Raw genomic sequence first — 20,262 nt, 5'->3', positions numbered from 1 at the left:
GCCTCATGGTAACATGAATAAAATGAAGATAAAGTTTCAAGTGCTAATTTTATCAAAGTAATCCTCTTCAAACTAATGATGTTGACCCCTGTCTCCTTGCTGAGATCCTGTTGGTTTTCAAGAACAGTAATACAGTACCACTGCTAAGAGCTAGTTATAAAAATAGAGGTTTAGCATCTTATTTTTTCACGTGCAGTTTCTTTTTCAAGCTATGTTTGATAATGCCTTTACTTAGCTTTTTATACTTTTTTGTTTGTTTGTTTTGGTCTAAGGAATCAAATGCTTGGAACTTCACAGCTGGTTAGTTTTTAGATCTCACGTACATCTGCGATATGCAATTTCTGGCTCATTAATGTGAATTCAGAACATTTTATTAAGAACTACTGGAGAAAGCATATCACACAACCATCAAAGTATTTTTAAAAAAGTAAAGCAGTTCTTTGCAGTTAGTTCAAATGAAATACAGTCAGTGCATTACCTGCATTCATGCGACTGTAATTGGTCTCTTGCATGAGGGACAAAATCACAGAATTCTGAATTTCTGCATTTTGTCCAAATATTCAAACACTGTAACTCGGTGATGCAGCCACCTGTTAGGAGCTGGAAGGGCAGAGCTTGCCTGCACTCAGCAGCATCCTGCTGCTTACCTGGCCCATGCCCTTCTAAGTGCCCGTTCTGGCTGAAGCACGTCCCTGGCCCTGGCTGAACATCTGCAAAGCTCATCAACTTGCCATTGATGTGACATGGCAGAGGGGGGACCACCTGCCAGGCCGCTGCCCACCTGCAGACCCCTAGGGACAGCAGCCAGTCTGTGCTCACAGCGGTGGAATGCGTTTGTGTAGGCCCAACGCTGGCTGCAGTGTTGTCTGTGGTTCAAACAGTCGCCCAAACTGGTGAATTAAAAGATGCACATTGGAGTCAGTTTGGTGTTTTTTAGTTATTTTGAACCTGTGTTTGATACCATCTTGATTTGGAGTTGAGAATCCAAAAGTGTTTTTAGGTTCCTGAACTTGTCATCTGAGTTCAGAAATGTGGTCACAACAGGAGAGTAGTCCTATACAGACTCCTGCACCATTCCCTGTACCCAACACCTTTTCCCTGTGGTACATGTGTGTTTTCATGTCTTTCTGGGGAGTGCAAGCCTCATGACATTCTCCCTAGGCTTGTTTTGTGGGTGCTGCCTCTCCTTTATACTCTGTTGGAATGCAGTATTTACACATTAGGCCCTCATACCTCGTATGTGTGGCCAGCCCCTCAGGGGTTCATTGCTTATCTGGAACCATCATATAGGTTTCATTTCCACACAGATTTTCCATACAATCAGAGAACTCCTTGCTTTCTGGCTCTCATTGACATATTCAAAGGTTATAAGCTTGAAATGTAGATGCTAACGTGTCTTGTAAAGCATGAGTCATGGAACAGATGAGAAGATAGAAATAAGGCACAGAACTAACAAAGGAGAATAATGCAGTTAAAGGTCATTTGTTTATGATATCTGGACACAAAGTAATTATTAATAATATCCATGTTCCTTGTTCTGTGGTCAGTGGCCCACTGTCACTCTGCAGCATCTGTTGATCCATGCTGTGTTCTTACAGTGCTCTTCATCCTATGGTCCCTGCTTTAGGAAAATAAGACATGAATAATAACAATAATGAAATCATGTTATCTCTCTGTGCTATTTAGAGGGCTTTTTTTTTATGCAAGGGTTGACACAGTCTTAGGTTGTGGTGAGTATGATGTGCTTTACTCAGCAAAAGGGCTAAAATGATAATTACTGAATCTGCTGATGGATTTGTTTTCAATAGTGACTTTTCTCATGTGATAAACTTATATTTTAATGCCCTATTTTGGTCTGTGTTTCTAAGGAAATTGACCTTCACATGGAGTTATTACACCGGCTATTTTTCTGGTCTTTGGACAAGCTGTATATGCTCCAATTTCCCATTATATAAAACAAGGGCAAAACTACTACCTTTGCCGGCTGCTACAAGTTTATCCTGGCAACAGTTCTTCATCTTTCTTTTCCTCTTTTTCTTTCTTCAAAGTTGTTCATTGTGAAATGTGGAGAGTTTGGCACAACTGCAGTATCCATTTTATTTGTGTTTTCCTTTCACTCCTTCAGCAACTGGCAATTTGAAAGCATGGTGCTAGTTGGGCATTTGTCAATTTTTATCTCTGTTTGTAGCAGAGAGGATCTAAACTACCTTTGGGGTATTTACCTTTTTTTCATCTCCGTTAATGGCATACTGTAATTGTATGTTTTGGTTAATCTTAGACAAACTTTCCACAGAATGACAACATATAATAAGCTTCATTCACCAGTTTTATATACTCTGTACTTTTCCAAAGAAATAAAACATTTGCAGAGGGACTGTAACTGCGTGCTAGTGTGTTTGTTTAACTTGAAAGACAGACAAGGCATATTTAGAATGAATATAAATAAGATTATAGGTCCCGTCTAAATATATGTTGCAATCTGGTTTATGGCATTTTGAAAGTACAGTAAATACAGAAAGTACAGTAGATCTAGTACAATATCATGCAGGCAGTATCATTCCTGCCCAGAAAGCTGGGATTGTCAGCATGCCTAGCAGTCATAGCAGTACAAAACCCAATTTAAAATAAATTGAAATTACATTTTATGGTGGATAGGTGCTTTCTCACAAGTAGTTTGTAACTGAGTTTAAGATCTTAGTTGCTTCTGTCTAGGTAAATGTGTGGTCCAATAATCTTCAGTTCATGCATATTCATGCCTATTAGCCATGGCTGCTGCACAGACACATTCATGGTATCTTGGTGCTTAAGATATTATTTATTCCTCAGAAAAAAATAATCATACACTTGATGGGTTTGCCTGCTAGGAAACTTACGTTTTTCCCTTTAAGAGCATCATCCCTGACCCAGCCCCAAAACTGCCAAAACAGTAAAAACCAGCAAGTAAAAAACATGTACAAGAATGAATAATTTCTTAAAGAGTGGCAAGAGTGATATGCTATATTTTTAATGCAGTGGCATTTTTAAAGATTTGCAGAGATGCATTTCTGAGAATTTCTAACATACAGAGCAGAGGGTTGCTGAGGAGTATTTTTAATTAAATAAAGCATTCTTCATTTGCCCTTAACCATTAAGCTATGCCATTGCACATTTCTAAATGTGTGCAGCCTTCCAACTGGGATGTACGTGAGTCTATTTTTGTGTGGTAAGGGAAACATCATTAAATAATCAGAAACTAAGTTACAAACGAAGTTATAACTAGTTTCGTATTTTTAGTGTTGTTTGTCTGTACATCAGGATATACACGGTCTGTGGGACCTCCCAAAATATGCCACATAAATAGCAAGTATACAAATAGATATAGGGGATAGAATTAGATGCCTCATCCTGTAGCAAGGTGTAAATGTTTCAAGATGTCCAAGTGTGGGTTAGTTGCAATACTCATAGTGATGAATTATATTAATTTAATTAAAATGATACAGCATGTTCTATGTGTGTGACAAATCAGGTAGAAAAACTATGTAATGCTCTAGTAATGACCTGTTTTACAAAGTATGAATCCTGTCCATGCACAAGGAATTTGCTGGTGTCAGGAGCTAACAGATGGAGGGGGCTCTTCTCTCGCAGATTTGTTATGTGTGCTGTTTGAAACAAGAAATTCAGAAATTGCAGTTGCACATTTTGGTGGCATTTGTATGAAAAGTCAAATTTCTCTCATTTCACAAAGGCAGGAAGAGTTGATGAAACAGCTGATGCTATTTTCTATTTTACAGGAAAGCCTGCGAGTCTGGTAGTGGGAGGAAGTGTGATGATTTAAACGTCGCTATTAAATTTTACCTTTACAGCATTATTTTCAACACTGAAGAAGAATATATCAGTTCATTCATGCAGTCTTCAATTCCACATGCCACAAAATAGTATTGACCTGTTAATTTAATATCTGGACATTAAACTGAATGTACTTGACTTTAATATCTAACCCGTTTCAAGATGGGGATGTAGCAAAGGGTATTTTTCTTAGATTCTCATCACAACTGCTCAGCATAATGGCAAATGCTGTATGCATAATAATGGGGTGCCTTGCTTTCCCGAGCATAGCTCGGTTCAATAGAGAATTATTTCGTGTTCTCTGGAGAGGAGTATCACATTGTTCTTTATCTGTATTTTTAGGTACTGCTGTAGCACTCATTATCCTAGCTTCGGGATTTTTGCTATCAGCTCAGGTCTCGCCAAGAGTTACACTTAATCCACCAGATCCTTCACATCAAAACTCTACCTGCACAAAATACAGGTGAGATTTCATGATCATTCATCCAGTCTTCTTGAAGATTTTTTTCCAGTTAATTGGGTATTACAGCTTCATGCAAGTAATGGAATTCTCACAGTCCAGTACAAGGGACTAAGTTAAATACCTAAAGTTAAAATCTTTACTTTCTTCAATAGAGAAAATTAGATTCTTTCCTTAAATGCTCTGAATAATCCTTTGGAGTTTCTTGGATTAAATAAGGCAGTTAAGCACCAGACTACACACTTGAGATCTCCTCCGTTATATCAGACCTGCTGCAGTTTATAGCAGACACAGTTTGGAATATTTTAAAAGTAACATGTAAAATATACATGCTGTTATTAGTCTACTCATAGATTTGTCATTTACAACATCTATGAACTGTTCAAAAAGATGTTTTCCTTGCCTTTTGTTTTACTGAGAAAAATAATGATAATAATAAATCTTTAGAACAATGGTAGTTACAAGCAAAAGTGATTTTTGGACCTTTTTTTTCTACAGTGGGTACAACATTCCTTTTGTATACAGTTGTGGTTTCAAATAATATTACTTCTAAGGTGTTAGGAATGTGCCGTTTTCTATATTTTGTGTGTTTTTATTCTTGTGTGAGTGCTCTTACATTCTGTTATGCTGGAAAACACCAGTGCCCTAATTGAGAGAAGAGTGGCTACGTGGCTGAAGAAATTTTTATTTGTGTTCAAAATCTGTCTTGCATGTGCTGGTTGTAGACCTAAATATCAAGAAATGAGCAGTAGGCATCTAGTTTCTTGGAGGTATTGGTTATAAATATGGTTCATGGCTTCATATATGACAGAACATTGTCTCTAAGGAGGTGAAATTTTACAGACCCTGGGAAGGGGATGGAAGGTTTTCAAAAGAGTGTAAACAGATGCTAATAACTCCAACATTAGATACTACCAGATATGAGAATTGCAACTTGCAAAAACTATGTTTTTCCTTCTTTTCCACTCCAGTGTCACCTATATTGCTATTTTTGAGATGTGCCTATTCATCTTTCTCAAATGGCGAGCAAAAAAATTAAAGAATGAAAAGGTGGAAAAAGCTTTCAAATGTTCTTGTTTAAGAATAAGATGATGTTAATAGCAAGATGTCAAAAGGATTTGCCTAAGACTTTTTTAACTGTTTGGATGGGATGTCTGTAGACAGCTGATGCACCATTTTCAGAACTCATTATTTGATATCTAATGAACGTAAGTGACTATATAACCTGAAACAGTATATAAAACTGCATAGAAGAAATATGACTAGTTCATCTTAAGGAGTATAGAAAATTATTTGACACAATTTTCATTTTCCAGTTAACCACAGCAAGTCAAACTTGGATTCACTGTGTCTTGCTCAGCACATACTTCTGGACAAAGCCGTGAAAAATTAAAGCAGTTCTAGGAAAGGCATGTTATTTAATTAGTTATTGGAATGCTTTAACCTGTCATGATTACTGACATGGAAGAGAGAAAAAACAGATATGGTAGAAAACCAAATGTTCTAACAAAGAGCAATAAAATAATTTAAATATTTTCATTGGGGAATATTTTGAAAAAGAAAGAATTCTCTTAGATTAAAGATAAAAGTGAACGTGTAGGTGGAGTTAAATTAATGGCAGTGGCCTCTTGCTTTTTTATCCATGTTTTAGCTCACTTTGGTGTAACTGCTGGTATCTTACATTGCTTAGCACTGTACCTTGCAGACCTTGAAGAGGTCTCAGAAGTCTCTAAACCTGTGTGCAGCATGACCAGCTCAGAGGATGCGGATGTTTCTAACTATAACTTTCCTTTGTCTCTGCCAAAACGTATTTACAAGTTAAAAAGAACATTGTCAAAATGTATTTTGCTGACAGAAGTTTTGGTGATACTGTGCGGAGTAAAAATGCTTTGTATGTTTGCAGATCTGTTGGGTTAGAGTAAGCGTGGGTGTCCATAATGGAAGCCTCAGAGCTACTACAAACAGTCTGTTTGTTTGTTGTTCCCTTGATCCGTATTCCTCTGCACAGATTAATTTCTGCTGCTGGAATAACAATGAAGATAGAACAGACTGACAAATGAAGAACACAGCCACTGTTCTGAGAAATGCACCCAGGGCTTGAATGCTACCTTCTGAAAGAGCCGTGCCATGCAAACAGATACGTGTTTTTTTTTTTTTTTTTTTTTTTTCAGAAAACAAACCAATAAGACACATTGCAAATATCAGGTAAAACATTTTGACTTGGTGTAAAGAAGTAAAATATCATAGATGAGCAACAGTCAGAAAATAATCTGTATATCCATGAAAAAATCAAATGTAATCCTTATTCATAAGGACATCATGGAAGTAACGCAGATCCAGCAGGATCCTTGAGCACTGAAAGTCTCTTTGCATCCTCACAGGTGGACCTGGGTGGGTGTCTCACTGTGGAAAAGCAAGGTGAACACTCTCACATGTACCACCCTTAAATCAAACTTAATTTTGGCACTCAACCCGGGTAAGGTACAGGTGTTTGCAGTGTGTGACCACCTTTCTTTGATCTTCATTCAGTAGAACAGCTGTGATCTGTTATCCTTAAAAGGATACCTGTGGTCCTTTGTCCTCAAAGCCACAGAGAAATTCAGAGGTAAATTCAGGAAATTAACAGATGAGTTGGCTATTCCAGTCGTTTTCCCATCTGCTCAAGGCTCCATAAACTTGTTCCCTTTTTTATGGGGGACTTGTCTGCTTCTAGAAAGAGGTCAAATCTAGGGGACATGCAGTAACCATATTCTGGCTTTTACCAATCTTCAACAAATCAAAGGTGTGACCATCCACACCTTGCTTTGGGAAAATGATCCATTTTTGGACAGTAGCCATTGTCCCATTTCCTCATATTCTTGGCCTTTTTGTCTTCTTTCCTTCAAGTGTCTACCTCTTTTACGGTACTGCTTCAGATTTGGTCAGCTGTGCAAGACATAACGTGAACTTGTGCTGCGTAAGTAATGCTGCGATGTGGGAATGGTATCTTCTGCACGGATCTCAGGTTAACCCTGAGGCTCATACCCTAGGGAAATGATACCTGTACAGAACTTCCTCAGGTTCCTTCCCCATCTGATTGTCTTCGGAGTTCGACTAAAACAATCCAGGCAGCAGCAGCTGGGCTGGGCACACAAGGCTTCTCTTGTTTGTTTTTGAATTAGTCACCCTCACATGGTTCGTGTTCCTGAGCTCATTGACCATGTACTTGCACACCACTGAGATGTAGGCACCAGTGCTTAGTGCTGATACACATCATATTCAAGGAAGCTAATAGGCAGAAATAGGTATTTTCTTTATGAATTTAGCAAAAATGTTTTATTATGACCAGGAATGAAAAGCTCAGCCCAGAAACTAAAACTGGTTTTACTGTATTAAATAGCTTTAATATACATCAAGTAAATAAATATTCTACTAATAATGCATTTAAGATAGAGAGAGTAAGTATATTAGCTATTGTACTTTATTTTTCTGAGTTAACTCATTAAAAATCTGAGGTATCTGCCAACTGGACATCAGGATTCTTCATGCTGTTGCTGTATCACAGAACCAGTGTTTTTTATAATATGATTCTCATTTTATGTTTCCAGCGTCAAAGTGGCTGATCTACTGGTCATTCTGATAACTCAGGATTGCAATAATAAGTATAGTAATTTGTTACTGCTATTAAGTTCAGAAGATCATGAATATGTAAAGAGAGAAACTTTTCAGAATAATTTTGCTAGCTCTTAGGAAATGTAATTAAGATTCTGATAGACAGCTTATGCTGTAGAACTGTAGAGTGATCTCAATATAGTCATGAAATTTATTAAGTAGATAGTAAGGATATATCAGTTGGTGATGCTTTTCCTTTTGCTGGTGTCTTATTCCTGTCAATCAAAACTTGTCATTTAAATTAAAAATCATAAGGAACAGGCAGCACTATGTCAGTTACATGCACCTTTAATTTGAATGGAATTTGAGGAAAAAACTTCCCTCGTCAACTTAAATACAAAAATCTGAAGAGTTACTCATCTAAAGTATAAATTCAGAAAAAAAAAAGTAATCTAAGACAGATGATTGATACTTATGTACAAGTAGATCAGGATGCTTTTTATGGACTGTCAGCAGCAGCACACAGTCTGCTGTCAAGGTGCTTATGGTAGTAGAGATGTAGCCGTGAGGACCTAAGCACTTAAGCAAAGTGAGGTTTGTAGAGAGCAGTTTCCTCTACTGGAGTATTGTAGGTAGGAAAAATGGATGAGCCATTGGAGTACTCAAGCCTAAAGCAGAAGCAGCAAGCACCAAGAAGCTGAGAACAGTTGCTCTATTTATAAATCATCGTGCTTATTTCAGGCGTGAGAGTTCTGGAAAAGAGGGTTTTAAGGAAGGTTTGGAGAGAACTAATGTATTCAGATGTGGCTGGCATATCAAGAAGAGTAAGTATTTAAAACTCATCTGAAAGTTTTCCTAGGAACAGGTCACTGAGGAACAGTCTCAGTGGACTAGGTGGGGCAGGAGCCTGATCTGAAGATGCGAGGCGTTGATTGTACAGGAATGTAACTGGGACTTAGATCTGTTCAAATAGCTGCGTGGTGAGATACAGAACGGCACGCAGAGTGTGAGTCTTGTGATTATAAAAGGTAGCTTTTCCCAATGGGCATCATTGATCAGAAACACACATTACCTAAAGGATTGTCGGTAGAGCCCAGCAAACAAGCTTTTGTAGTTTGGTTTCTTGCAGTTGCAGTAAAGTGCTCCTGAAGTCCTGCTGGGTTTTTCTCATTCTTTGTTAAATATCATATTTCCTGTGTCCCAGATACGACAGCTTGAAGTAGTATCTTGCAGTTCCCAGGCATTTTAACTACTTAAAGCATCCCCCATATTCTTTGCAGAGTGATATTTAATCAGAGTTTAATGGTTAGTGTTGGAAGCAACACAGGAATCATCGGGAGAATAAGGAAGTACTTGATTTCGTGCCTGAGGTGCAGTGAAGCACGTGCAAACAGCACTAGACCTCAAACACAAGCATGAGACGGATTTAAACAAGGTCCTAATAGCTAACTGAATTGGAGTTTGTGTATAAAAATTAAGTAGGGGAGGTAGAGGATTGTGTGCATAACCAATTCTGAGAGCAAAGAGTAAGCACGAGGGCATGCCAGGTAAGATCAAAGATCCGTCTAGCCTAGAACATGTTTCCAGTGTGACAAACAGCAAACTGGGAAGAGTAGAAAAGAGCACAATCAAAGTGACATTGCCTTCCAGCCCGTGGTGATTTGCAGCTTGTGTTCTCTTTGGTGGCATTTGCTAATCCTCAAAAGATACTGCAAGGCCCTTCTGTCCCTACATCAGGCATTTCCTGCCTAAGATGATATTTTATGTAGAACTGCCACAGTTCTACGAGGAAAACCTTGTTCAGAATTGTGAAAACTTGCATCATGCAGAGCAGGAGCGGTGGGTTCGGCAGGCACTCAACAGTGCGACTTCTTTTATGGAGAAGACAGTTGGTGAAGGCACTTGCAAAATGTCTTACGTGTTGTGAGTATATCAGATTTTCACACATAGCTACTACTTCACATACACAGGCTGACTGTGCAGCATGTGCTCAGTGCGACTGATGAATCCGATACAAGTGGAAAGAGTACATAACCATGAAACGTCCTTCTTTGTGAATGTCTTCTTACTCTGAGAGGCTCTTCTTGCTACCCATGTAGCACGATATTAGGAAATTCTGGGAAAGAACTATGTGGTCCACAATATATTACCAAGCTCAGTTTGTATTTCCGTAAGTGGATGATAGGAATATATTAATATAGTTTCCATAATTGGATAACAAAATGCATAAGGCAAAGTTGAAGGTTCCTAGAAGTGAGGCAAAAGCGAAAATTGATAAATGCTTGAAATTAACAATTCAGAAATCAAGGTTCAGCCTAAAAAATATACAATAATCTGACAGAAAGAGCAGCAGCACTTACAGAACAAAGGTATTGGACAAAGGTCTCTTACTACTAAAGCACTCAACAAAAAGTGGCAAGGTGCAATTTGCAGCTCAAATTAAGAGACCCCTGAGAATTGCAGGAAAGCTGTATTTACAAGGTCATTTAACAAATGTAGAGCACAAAACACAATGGCAGTCCAAATGTAAGTGTGGAGTATTCTAAACAGCAGGGGGAGAAGCAATTGTGAACCTTTCATTGGCATCTGGAGGGTCACTTCAGCAGGACAGATTTTATTCAGTCTTTTTAGAGACTGCACCAGAGGCTACTAAGCTGCACTGTTAGGAAGGAAGGAAACCAAAATTTCAGTATCAGGCCAGATGGGTACACTTAGCCCATTAATAATACATCTGTACACTTCAGTTCTCTCTGAAAGAGGAAGGAATTGTCATCTTTGGGATCAACCTGTAGCCTCAGAAAATGTTTGCAGGGCAGCCTGCTCCAGAGCAGAGCACCCTGAAAGCTGGCGGTGCTCGGGCTGACAAGAAATTGCCAGCACTTGAAGTTAGTGCTGTCAGGCTTTTTAAATGTCAGATATTCCCAGTTGGTCAGATGAAAAGAATATAAGAGCCTTGACTGAGTTGGCAGCCAGAGTGGGGAATTGCAGGCTTGGGGATATCTACTCTCCGAACTGTCCATCACTTTATCAGTGAACGTGCTCTGATAATGAAGCAGGATCCCAGAAATCCCATTCTGTGGCACTTCCCAGTACTTTGAGGGGCCGGGATACTGAGGCTTCTGTTCTGTAGACTTCATTCAGCTGAGCTGCAAAGAAGCTGGACATCTTGGGACCTCTGGAGCCTTCTCTACTTGTTGTTCCTCCTCTCCACAGGCTGAAGCACCTGTCTAGACACTTGCCTTCTTGTGTTGCCTAGGAGCCCAGCTGTGAGGGAGCCAGGCACATTGTAAAACCTTCCTGCTGCAATGCTGCCTGGTTTCATCAAAATCAAATCATCTCTGCCAGATATTTCAGTCCTGATGAATTGACAGGCTGATTGAGAACCATCCTGTCTGGGAATTCTCAGCTGGCTCTTGACAAAGGAACCTGTTTGCAAGGCACTACCTCGTAACCTTAACATGGGTATCAATATTTCAGTGCAAAGAGCAAGGAACACATTTCCTTCCTATAATTGCATTCAAATATCCTTCTTAACATAGACATCGTGGATTATTCTGGTATGGACCTTTCAATGCCGTAATGGATCTGCAGTATACATTTGAATACGTAGCAGTATTTCTATTTTCTGTTTCATTATTCTGACATATAGTTGGGCATATCTGGGTAGCACTGATAAGAAGGTACATTTCAGGACAGGAAGGAGATCTGTAGTTGATAGTTACATATCAGTAAGTATTATACTGTGCATTTCTTTCCCTGGTATATTGTGCATCCTGATTTGTCTACATCACTCTGAGCATATATGTAAGAATATGTGACCAAGGTCAAATTGATTAAATATTTCTATTTAGCATATACATGTAGGAATGGGGCTTAAGTGAAGAAGAGCTTAAGCCTCAAACTAATACATGTTTTATTTCTACTTTAATTTTTGGAGAAAGAGATTTAGAGCAAGCAGCTTCAGCACATTATTTTTTTTCTTTGTTTTTAAATTGCTTATTTAAAAAAAAAAAAAAAAAACATTCCCTGCTTATTTCAGTCTGTGTCTCCAGCAGCCATTGCTCATTATTAACTGATACAGATTTGTTTACTTTTTTATGAAACAATTGTGTTGATTCTATGTTGGAATTTTGGAGGAAAGAAACCCATTGTTCTCCATCTTGGAAAGAAATGATGACAATCTGCCTTGTCAAATCAACATAAAAAATTGATATCAGTGCTAAAACAGAGCACGGAAGAAAGCTGGATTGTATGGACAGCAACAACCTCGCCGAAATCTGCTGGGAGTTAGATTTGGAAGTGCTTTAAGTCTTAATGTATATTAACATCTAGGTTTGTTTCCTCTGACATAAATTGGTCTAGTCTTCTGAAGCCAAATCCTGAACTCCCTATATCGCTAACGATAAAAAAATCCTAACATAAGTGTAAAGGGTTTTTAAAATATTTGTCATTTGACTTTTCAATCTGAAAGACAAGCTTCAGAAAAGCTGTGGAAAATAATCAAATTGTGAAAAATAATAATTTTAAATTACTTTAGCTGTTATGAGTAGCTGTGACCTCCGACATTTGGCATCACATGAAATGCAGCAACCTTTATTATGTTGAACGCCAACTGCAAGACACAGTTGTGCATACTCAATAAAGCCTGAGGAGCAGCTGAACTAACAACCCTATAGACAGACACTGGGATCAATAGTCACATTTTTTGATTTTTTACTGGACTGCCGGGTGGGAAACGAGGAATAAATGAGATACCTTCTACTTCACAATTGACTGGTTACCAGTACCCAGCTCTGTATGTGGTTTTATGGAATTATCAGTAAAGTGAGCCCAGTAGGATACAGTAAAGAGTGCACAGTTTAGTCCTGTCATTCATCTCATGCTTCGATTTTTGTGAGGACACTGAAGTAAATGACGAGGCATCCTGTCCCTGCTCTGTTCTCCCTGGGCAACACCATCCGAGCGATACCCATCATCATGTCTAATTGTCATTCCTCTGCATTCTCGTGCCTTGCTGATGTTCTGGCTGGTGCTGCTTACTTGAATATATTCCTGCTTGAAGTAAGACACAAGAAGAATACATCTAGAGAACCGTGAATCTTGAAATTTTCCTGAGACAGTTGTTGCCTACAATTGACACTTCAATGTGTCATGGTTTGCACGTGATGTTCACATTAAATATAATTTGCATATAGTTGACTTGAAGATCCACTACCTCCTTTGATAGCGTGCAGTGTTCAGAAGTGGCTGCTTTCCGTGCCAGGAAGGTGTGCTGCATGTACTAGCAACCTGAGTCTTTTTAGGAATTCACGTTGTTAAAAGATACTTCGATATACAGCATAACTTGGTTGGAAGATGTTTTACGATATGAAAACATATTAGCATAAATTACCATCAAATATAAAATAGATTATTAAAAATTTATGAAATAAAAAAATACATTTTTTTATGTGTTGTCTTCTGTACCTGTCAACTGTGTTGCTTGCTGTCCATTGCTGTCCTAATATTGATTAATGAAATGCAATGAAGTTTCTCTAATATAATATTGGAGTGGTCCTTTCCTTTCATAGTTGATAATTGTGGTTATATTTTTCTCATCTATGCTTGCGAGAGAAGAAAGAAATGCTTACTACTGTCAGATACGATCAACTTCTGCATGAAAGTTTTGTTTCATCTCCATTATAAAAAAATATTTCTGCAGTTTATAGCTCTATTAATAAGAGCTAATGTAATGCAGTTTTTCCAATTAAAAAAAAAAAAGAAAAAAAAGAGCAAGCTTTCCAAACCTGGATTTGATCTCTCATTTACGGAAGAGTGAGGTATACTTAAAATACATATAGTTTCTAAAGAGCAGACAATCTGGAAATTCTGCAATAATTTGATAATTTAGAAAGCTCCAGTGTTAAAGAGTACAGCATTCTTAGACTGCAGAAAAGTGGGAAAATGCGCAGTTCAAAGGAATACGTTGTTTTTAATGCTTTCCTAGACTCTTTCTTGCCAACTACCATACAAACTGACCTTATTATCCCACTTTTAGAAACATCTTAGTAAGGAAAGTTGAAATGTCTAGATGTTAAATATGCTTTCAGACTTTTAAAATCTGTATAATCTGCTTTTCTAATTTAGTTTCTTGTGACTTCATTATGCAGTTATTTTTAATTTTGCTAATAACAGTATAGTTACTTAAGCAGATTATTTCTTTGTTCACTGAGTCATTGTTATAGATGCACACTCAGAGTTATTAGGATTATTTCATTGGGTTTGTTGTTACATGTATACGTTTTGAAGGTATTTTGGTCACCTTAATTATACATTCCCAGATGATATATTTCAAAGTTTAATTTTAATTTAAAATTTACAAGTTTGCTCCAGGTTATAAAGTTTCTTATGCTTTTATTTTTAACTCCTAAAGTTGTTCCTCAGAATATATGAGGGACTTTACTGATAAGAGTGTATCTCCAAGTCTCAGATGGCTTCTTGGAAGCTAAACACTCAGGTAGTTTAACCACAGTAGCAATGGTCTTGAGCATTTGTAAGATCTGTGGACGATTGTGCCAGAAGCTTTCAGTTAATTTGCACTGTATGAAGAGTTTTGGAATGTCTTCATGGTTTACATGCCCGAATCCCACTCCATTTGAGGTAGGTTTTAGATTGATACCTATATGAAATATCTATAGGGCTTTTGGCACCTAAGCTCCCAGCAGGGTCAGTGGGAGCATGGTCAATGGAGTCAATAGAATCTGAAGAAGTTTATTGCCTTGTCACTTAAGTTACTCGCAAGACTGCACTGACCAAACTTTGCCTAAAATGTAAGCATTTCTTCCTCTTTGAGAACCCCAAGGCAATCTGAGACATCTGCATGGAGCTGGCAAGTATGATGCGCAGGAATGATCCTCAAGAGCACTGCTCACTGCCATGAAGGGCAAGCAGGATGTATTTTTGGGCACTAGATGCCTGTATGTGAATTGACTGCACTCTGTCCGTTAAATATAATGGGAATTCAGTGCCTGAGTTCTCACACGGAGGCGCATGGTGTCATAATTTCAAACTGACTCCCACATCCATATGTGCCCAAATCCTGGTTGTTGTTTTTTAAATTAAAATTCATTCTTTGGGTGAATTCTCCTGCAGCCTGATCAAGATTCATTGGGAGCTTTGCAACTGGGCTCACCCTTTGCCAAAACGTGGTACAGAAGATGGAGAAAGCTATTTGTATTCTGTTTTGGGTAGTTTCTATTATCTTGTCTCCAACACTGACAGCTTGACTATGTGCATCCCAGGAATGATTAGGTGGTGCTCTTGGCTTTGACACGTACAAATAAATAAAGTCTTCCTAAAGTATTTATTTCTTTCTCTTTCAGTTATTGTAATGGATGTATGTTAGATCCAGACTGTGGTCTCTGCTACAAACTGAATAAATCAAGTGTTGTCGAGTCCTCGTGCATCCCTGTTGATAAAGATTCTACAATGAAAGCAGCTTGGGGCAGGTATGTCACTTTTCAAGATTTTCTGGTCTTATGATCTACTGACTGTGTATTTTGCACTATTGAGTACACTTTTAAACACAAAATGTTTCTCTTAGGATATTCTGGAAGAAATCCTTAGCTATGTAAAGGAATGGGTAATTACATTCTAACAAATATTCTAAATAAAAGCCTTGACCCTGGTGTGTGCAGCCAGCTCTGCCCCTTAGAAAGTATGGCAAAAGTGTACTAGCAATTAGTTAAATTAACTTTTCCCTAAGGTTTCCATTCATTTGAAGTGGCATGTTCCCTAGATATACATTTAAAGCCTTCTGAGTTAATTTTCTTTTAAAATGCTTTAATTAAGCTACACTTTTAATATTGGCCTAATAAGGAAACCTAATTACTCTGCTGAAGAATCTAAAATTATAAAAATCTGAAAAGTACAAATTGCCAAAAGCATGCTTTGCAGGCACAGATTTCTGTACTGGGCTTAAAGTGAGCATCGTGGTGTACATTGCACTTGGGGTGTAAAAATGTGTGAATTCACAGAAAAAAAGCTCCAACATAACTGCAAAATATATCACACCTCTTTTTCTTAGGCAGCACAATGATTCCCTGTGAAGTCACAGCAGTTTTCAGGTTTTCCAAAATACTGACTGTTCTTAAGAAATGACTTCGTGGGATGGATTGAAGTCCCATAAGGGCTTTCTTTATCAATACTTTAAAATTGATCATGGCTAAGATATTTTAAAGAATGGTTCAATGCCATGAATGAATCGTGTAATTATTGCTGATAAATGTGTAATTACTGCTGATAAAACCTTCTTGCCATACCTTATCTATGCCACCTGCACATCATAAACATACTTGGGAAATATGCAAAAGTTTGTGGTATCTTAGTGGTAGTGAGTCATATTGGGCAGAATTTGGAAGGTATGGAGATATCCACTTATTGTGAAATTGTTAATTTAAAATTACTCTAAAATTGCCCTCATTTTGGTTTCAATACTGTTAGGATGTTATGCCTTGTGGCTCATTCTATACGCAGAAGCGGGTAGTTTGTGCCCTTTGTAATCCTATTTTAAAAGTACTGGGATCATTTTGTGGCAATTGCTCTTTGTTAATAAGTAGCTGTGAAGACTACAATAGCTCATCCCTCTTGCATATTCTGTGACTGTCTTCAGTTGTACGTGATACAACATACCTTGCATATTACCTGGTACCCTGATGTGCTCAGCAGCACTTGGACTCTCACATTTGTCTAGTAACAAATGTCTTCATCAACATTCATTTCATATATGCTGTAGTTTTGGGTACTATGTCCGTACTTAGCAAAATCATAAAAGCATGCAGTACGACATAAATGGAAGCATAAACTTGTTATGGATAGTTGATTGATAGAGTCAAATTTTATTTATTAGGCAGTCTTATATAACATGTAGTAAATGTAGGCATCAGAAATCCTTTTATATTCATGATTCAGTCTCACAGCTCCTTGTTGTACAGCCTATTGGAGCAAGTTAGATAGGAAAGAAGAAATACTTCCATTTCAAATTGCAGATTTAAGTATTTACATCTTGTACAATAATTCCATAGTATAAGGACCTTGTTCAAAGTCTTTCAAGCAAAAACTCTACACTTTTAAATTTGTTATATTGGTAGTCATTAGAGTAAAATTCCTGCCTTGAGAAATAAATTCAATAAAATAACTGTATTTCTTTCTCCAAAGAGTATGTATTCATCCCCATTTCTAGTGTTTAATTCATGAATTTCTAATCTTGTCTCCACCTGGTCTGTGTAATCAGGAAGTTTTCTAGCAAGCTGGTCCTTCAAGCTGTGAAATAGCACCAGGTGGTACCTTCTGTTCCACACCCTGTGGGACAGGCATGCATTTTCCTTCCTCCTCCTCACAAATACGTGTACTTCTACATAATAGTCCACAGATCTTGACTTACAAGTGTTCACATCAAATATCCCTCACTTCTGGTTCCTCAAATGCTGACTCTGCTTCACAGCAAAATCAGTCCCACAAAGAGGATTTCTTCTCCAACCAAGAGGACTGCAGCAGAGAAAACCATGTAGTTCCATTTTCATTTGTTCTGAGCAGCAGGGATCTGTGTCCTTCTGCCAGCACAGGGAGAACAAGTGCCTAAGGCAAACCAACTGCACTGGTGAAGAAGTTAGGACTGCGCCGATGCTAGATATTGCAACCCCTTCGTTTCAGAGTTATGTTGTCACAAGCTAGATTTACAGCAGCGGGTATTTAAAAATACATGGCATTTTTATGATCAGAAACTAATTTAATGGTTTAAAAGATGATTTTCTGACTTGTGAACATCTGCTACACATGCAGGGCCACATGCAGCCTCTTTGTATTTTGCCTCCTGTGTATTTTGCTGGTTTAATGCCATCCAGGGTTGGCTGAATGTGTCTTAATGTCTTAAAACCTCCAGAATTAATTCTGGCCAATTTCTTTGGCCAGAAATTTTGCTGAGGGGAGGAGGAAGACCTGGGCTATTTGTCTCGGATCTGTTGGACCTGTTTGCCTGGGTATTAGCAGAAGCAGCAGCTCTGGCCGCCTTCCATGCTGCGGGAGGTTCAGAGAAATGGCTTCTGCTGCACTCGTGTTACCGGTGCCATGCAGTGCGTTTCTCTGCTGCTGTGCTCGAGTCTTCTTTATTCTTTTCATGCTGGAAAGATGGGAGCTGCAGCCATGGACAGGTGCATATGGTCACATCATATGATGTGTGTACAGCCACATAACTGCACCCATCGTAACCCCAACCACACTGACGTGCACTCAGGGGCTTGTCTGTTCCTGGTGTGTAACCCACCAGCCAGGTGAGAGGTGCTCAGAGGCACCAGGAGAGATCTCGTTGTATTTTTCACAGCACTCTACAGCCTCACAAGCTGACAGAGAAAGCCCTTCTGTTTGTGTGTTTATAGCTTTGCTCTTCCCAGTTGATCCCAAGGTACTTCCATAACGCTGACATAACAGGCAATGTTTTGACTGTTATCTTAAAATACAGTAATGCTTTTTTATTTGCAAGAAGTTTCCCCAGTGCCAGCCTTGTGTACTAGACACCACCTCTATTTTTTTTGTTGTTGTTGTTAATCATATTTATTCAGTTACAGTATGTTCTAAATTGAGAAGTTATGGAGAGAGGAGGGGAAAGGAAGGAAGGAAAAAGGAGGGGAAAGAGCAGAGATTTCAGCCTCCTGTGGCTGCCAACAAGGCTGTTTATGTTGCTGTGGGTTGTCATAGGAACCAAGGGAGACAATTAGACCATCCAAATGTTTTTCAAGAAGAATATAGCATTTTGGTTCTTTTGAGTATAGAGAACTCCGTGGCCAGCAGTGGCCCCAGGGGAGGAAGGATGCCATGGAAATAGTGTGAGAATAAATCAGACCAAGTCCAAGCCTGGCCTTGAAGCAGCACACGGGTAGCACACAACTGGTACACTTGCGAGATCATACACGTAAGGCAAAGAGAAGAGATTTTTTTTTGTTGTTGTTATTTAATCGGTTACATAAGCCTGACTCTCACACTGGGATAACACACAGAGGAGCATCTTGTCTGCCTCACCGGCACAGTCAGTGCTTCGCAGCCCGTGGCATCACTGAATCAGTTAACAAACAACGGCTGACGTGCAAACCTGGCTGCCTCCAGCTCTGCCCAGGGACATATAAAGGATGGTTTCAAGACAGTAAGTGAGAATATCCTTAAATTATTCACTTTGTAATAAAAGGAGAAGAGCTGCATCTTCTCTCTCGGTATTATTTGAGGTTCTGTGTTGGGACTTTGTTTTCCGAGGTCTGCAAAAGTTTTGTGTTTGACAGTTCTGGACAGCTGGCAGTTCTGTTCTCCTCATGAACATCGTATTATAAAATCCCCACAGAGCTGATAAAAAAAGCATTATCTTGGTGTTACAGATGGGGATGCGATGGGAAAATTGCAATACACAGCTCGAGTGGCACAGCAGAGGTCATAAGCAGAGTCAGCTCTTAGTCAGTGCTGAATGTGGAGGAGATTGCATTCAATTCTGCACTTCCACAGCATAAACCAGGATCTGGTTCTTCCCCACAACTTCAATTACTCCCCCAGTGCTCTCAGAGACCTTGAAACTTCTCCCTGTGTGTAATTGCAATAACCCTAGAGGCCAGCCAAGAGTGCTCTGGAAGAAACTTTAAATGACATTAATATTCTTACAGCTGAATGAATGACCGTGGAAGGAAAGGAGCTACTAATGGTGCCTTGACATGACATTAACCTTGACATGAGGATATTGTCAGGACCACAGTAGGCCCGCCACTGCGAGCTAAAAGGCTCTCATGAGCGACTCTGAGCAATCTCCCTCTGGGGAGAGAGATGTTGACTTTATACAGTAAACAATGATGAAGAAATAATAACATCATCTGCAGATCAGAGGCGAGCCTAGAAGCCATCCTGTCCACAAAATTAGCTGGCAGGTCTCCACAGTCCCCTGAGGAGGACGACTGGGAGCAGAAATCTATAAAGGGAGAAGAGCTGAGTGATTTGCTTTCTTCTGCCATTTTTATTAACTTCGTTAGGGGAACATCTTCCTGCCACGGGAGTTTAATGGTTGATGGAGAATCCGGCTTTTGCAAATATAAAATTCTCCTCGCCGAGGACATTGGGTATGGAGGTGAAATATGAGCACCAGGGCCTGATGCTCACGTCCATCATTTTTTGCATAGCTGTGCCTCAGAAACCTGTTCTGGGGAAAATTGGGTTTAAACTGCATGGGCAATGCAAGGGAGCTGATGTGGCAGCTAAATCCTTCAGGAGAGTTTCCACCACAGGAATGTGCCTCATGGCTTCAGCATTTGAGCCTGGACGCTGACTAGATTCCAGTGGTTTACAAGAAAAAAGAGGAGTTCATTAGATGGGTTCTCAGA

General features: G+C 38.9%; 1 protein-coding gene across 3 annotated transcripts in view; it reads left to right on the top strand.

The window, feature by feature from the left end:
* Positions 1-20,262, top strand: part of SLC2A13 (solute carrier family 2 member 13) — a 154,981-nt gene that overhangs the window by 109,678 nt on the left and 25,041 nt on the right. For all 3 annotated transcript variants that reach the window (XM_068669741.1, XM_068669740.1, XM_068669742.1), the window contains 2 exons: positions 4,168-4,288; positions 15,238-15,363. In XM_068669741.1, the coding sequence (XP_068525842.1) occupies positions 4,168-4,288; positions 15,238-15,363 (247 nt within the window). The remainder of the gene's footprint in view (positions 1-4,167; positions 4,289-15,237; positions 15,364-20,262) is intronic.

The sequence above is a fragment of the Anas acuta genome, chromosome 1 (assembly GCF_963932015.1).
Source record: "Anas acuta chromosome 1, bAnaAcu1.1, whole genome shotgun sequence".
Classification (NCBI taxonomy): Eukaryota; Metazoa; Chordata; class Aves; order Anseriformes; family Anatidae; genus Anas; species Anas acuta.
This window is presented reverse-complemented; position numbering and strand designations above follow the sequence as displayed.